Source organism: Panthera leo, chromosome B3, assembly GCF_018350215.1.
Source record: "Panthera leo isolate Ple1 chromosome B3, P.leo_Ple1_pat1.1, whole genome shotgun sequence".
Taxonomy (NCBI): Eukaryota; Metazoa; Chordata; class Mammalia; order Carnivora; family Felidae; genus Panthera; species Panthera leo.
The window spans coordinates 70,010,220-70,013,590 of record NC_056684.1 but is presented as its reverse complement, the minus strand read 5'-3'; the positions used below and the strand labels follow the sequence as shown (position 1 = coordinate 70,013,590).

At 35.9% G+C, this 3,371-nt stretch overlaps 1 protein-coding gene across 1 annotated transcript; it reads left to right on the top strand.

The window, feature by feature from the left end:
- Positions 1-379: 379 nt before the first annotated feature.
- LOC122221236 (olfactory receptor 4L1-like) lies at positions 380-1,321 on the top strand. Its single transcript, XM_042940550.1, is given in 1 exon segment — positions 380-1,321. A coding segment is annotated over 1 exon segment (942 nt).
- Positions 1,322-3,371: the final 2,050 nt, after the last annotated feature.

Genomic DNA, 3,371 nt, shown 5'->3' with positions numbered 1-3,371 from the left:
TAAATCATTTGACTAATGGTCATTTGGCTCTTTTACTCATTGACACATTGAACTCATGGTTCATAAACTCATAAACTCATGATAGAAACAACAAATCAACGTGGAGATGCATTCTATACCTGCAAACACTGTTTACAAAATTTTACAATAAATTTCTTATCTTTGGTGCTTTTCTGGCTGAAAAAAATTTGGTAATGTGAATGTTGCTTGAATCAATAAATTGAATGTATTTTTTGAGAAATGTTCATCTTTTCTCTTTCTATAGGAATCCAATGCTACTTTCTATATGTTCATATCTTCAAAACTATCAAAGTTTAAATCATCACTTTTTTCAGATTTTCTACATTTTAATGACTCTGAAAACCCCTATATAGACTAGATGGATACAATGAATAGCTCAATGATATCAGAGTTTGTTTTGTTAGGACTCACCAACATTTGGGAACTTGAAATTTTCTTTTTTTTCATATTTTTGTTGGCCTATGCAGCTATTGTGGCAGGAAACTTTCTCATCGTGGTCACCGTAACCTTTGACTCACATCTGTACTCCACACCAATGTACTTCCTCCTTGGAAATCTCTCCTTTCTGGATATGTGTATTTCTACAATCACAACCCCTAAGATGGTCACAGATTTTCTCAAGGAGAACAAAACTATTTCCTTGTGGGGCTGTATGGCTCAGATGTTCTTCCTCCACTTTTTAGGGGGCAGTGAGATGACTCTTCTCATAGTCATGGCTGTTGATCGGTACATTGCAATATGCAAACCTCTTCATTACACATCCATCATGAACCGCCGAGTCCTCACGGGCTCTGTGCTGCTGTCCTGGGTTGTCGGTTTTGTGCATACGATGAGCCAGATGGTTTTTACTATCAACTTGCCCTTCTGTGGTCCCAATATATTGGACGATATTTTTTGTGACCTTCCCCTAGTTTTAAAACTTGCCTGCACTGAGACCTATGTTCTGGAGTTGCTGGTAACTGCTGACAGTGGACTGTTGTCTTTCATCTGCTTCATACTCTTGCTCGTTTCCTACACTGTCATTCTGGTAACTGTCCGACGTCGATCTTCTGGTGGACTCTCCAGGGCTCTGTCCACACTGTCCGCTCACATTACTGTGGTCACTCTGTTCTTTGGGCCATGTATCTTCATTTATGCTTAGCCTGTCAGTAGCTTTTCAGTGGATAAATTTCTTTCTGTGTTTTATTCAATTATTACACCTTTACTGAACCCCATTATTTACACTCTGAGAAATAAGGAGATGAAAGCAGCCATGAATAGGCTGAGGACCCAACATGTCAGATCCAGACAGATCTTCTAGGCAACAATCATGATGATAAAGCTTTTCAATGCAAAACTCATGTACATCTCAGAATAAGTTGATATTAATTCATTTTGTTTGTAGACTTAAAAATATTCATAATGTATATTAAAAATATCAAATGTTCCATTATAACATTTCTATAACATGTTTTATTTTTTGGAAGAATAATTGTTTTAATTAAAATTCAATCCAGGTAGGGTTAATCATTTTTCAATGTAATAAAGAATTAAAAAGAAAAAAAACTCGTTCACTAAGTATAGTCGGAAACCTAGAAATGTCCAAGACTAAATTTCATTAAATAAAGAGGAATTGGGGCGCCTGGGTGGCTCAGTCCGTTAAGCGTCCGACTTCAGCTCAGGTCACGATCTCGCGGTCCGTGAGTTCCAGCCCCGCGTCGGGGTCTGGACTGATGGCTCAGAGCCTGGAGCCTGCTTCCGGTTCTGTGTCTCCCTCTCTCTCTGCCCCTCCCCCGTTCATGCTCTGTCTCTCTCTGTCTCAAAAATAAATAAACGTTAAAAAAAATTTTTTTTAAATAAAAAGGAATTAAATAGGAATTTATTTATCTATTTTTAATTCAGAATTAGGGCACTTTCAGCTAAATTCTCTAGTTGACTAAATGTGCATAAGATTGTATGAACTCTTCTAAACTCTTTTTTTTTTAACCCTGGTTTTTTTTTTAAACATGAAATTTATTGCCAAATTGGTTACCATACAACACCTCGTGCTCATCCCAACTCTTCTAAACTCTTTAACATTTATTCATCTTTGAGAGACAGAGAGAGACAGAGCATGAGCGGGAAAGGAGTAGAGAGAGGGAGACACAGAATCCTAACCCGGCTCCAGGCTCTGAGCTGTCAGCACAGAGCCCGACATGGGGCTCGAACTCATGAACTGCGAGATCATAACCTGAGCCTAAGTCAGAGGCTCAACTGACTGAGCCACCCAGGCACCCTCCAACTCTTCTAAACTCTTAAACACACACACACACACACACACACACACACACACACACACACACACACAAGCTCAGATTTTTGTGGATCCTAATATGTGTAAGAATTATTACTTTTTTAACAAGGCAAACAGGCTAGTTTCTATGAAGATAGATCTGTCATCTACTTACAAGAAACACATATTTCTTTCTTAAAAAATAGAAACTCTACCTGATATATATGTTACAGCTCATTTTACCTTATTCTTTCATTTATGTTTATACACATATTTGTTCTCATGTATCTCTCAAGAATCCAGTAAGAGCATTAATATTGTGTTAATCCCCATGGACAAGGGAAAATGAAGAAGCCCCCTTATGTTCCAGGAAATCACATTACAACAAAACAAGAAGTATGCAAGCTCTCCAAGTTGTATAAAGTGTACTAAATTATAATGTTTCATCTATGGTTCATGGATATTAGAATAAAATGACATTGTATAGCCTCTTTGATATCAAATCCAAATGCTCTGCTCTCTTCTGAACATCCAGGAACATTTTTAGAGGCTTTTACCCAATTCTTTCTTCATTGACTCTTAAGCAATATGTGCAATATACTAATTATAGATTAAAGGGTGCTTTAAAGATAGTATTCTGAGCCATGTGTGCATGCTATATTTTAGACTAAAATTTTATTTTCAAAACCTAAGGGAACCAGGTCCCTAAAGTTCATTGGGTTCTTTGGGTATATTTGTATTTATTTCTTATGAATTATTTCAATTGTAGAATTAAGGATAGACATTGATATAGCATGTAGTTTTATCAAATTTCTAACATTTTGCCACATTTTAGATTCTCTTTTACTACCAAAATATTTTATTAGAGATAATCAAGACCCCAAACAATCATCTTCACCCAGTTCTTTTATTGTAGCAAAGGTCATCATTATCATCAACTCCACAAGTATCATTCCTTTGTATGTTCTTAAAATCATTTCCTTCATATTTCATACATTGTGCATAAAAACATTTTGTGTGTTTTTAACTTGATATAAATGGAATTTATATAAATGTTATTATTCTAAAATGTATTTTTTTACTCAGTTTGTTTTGATGA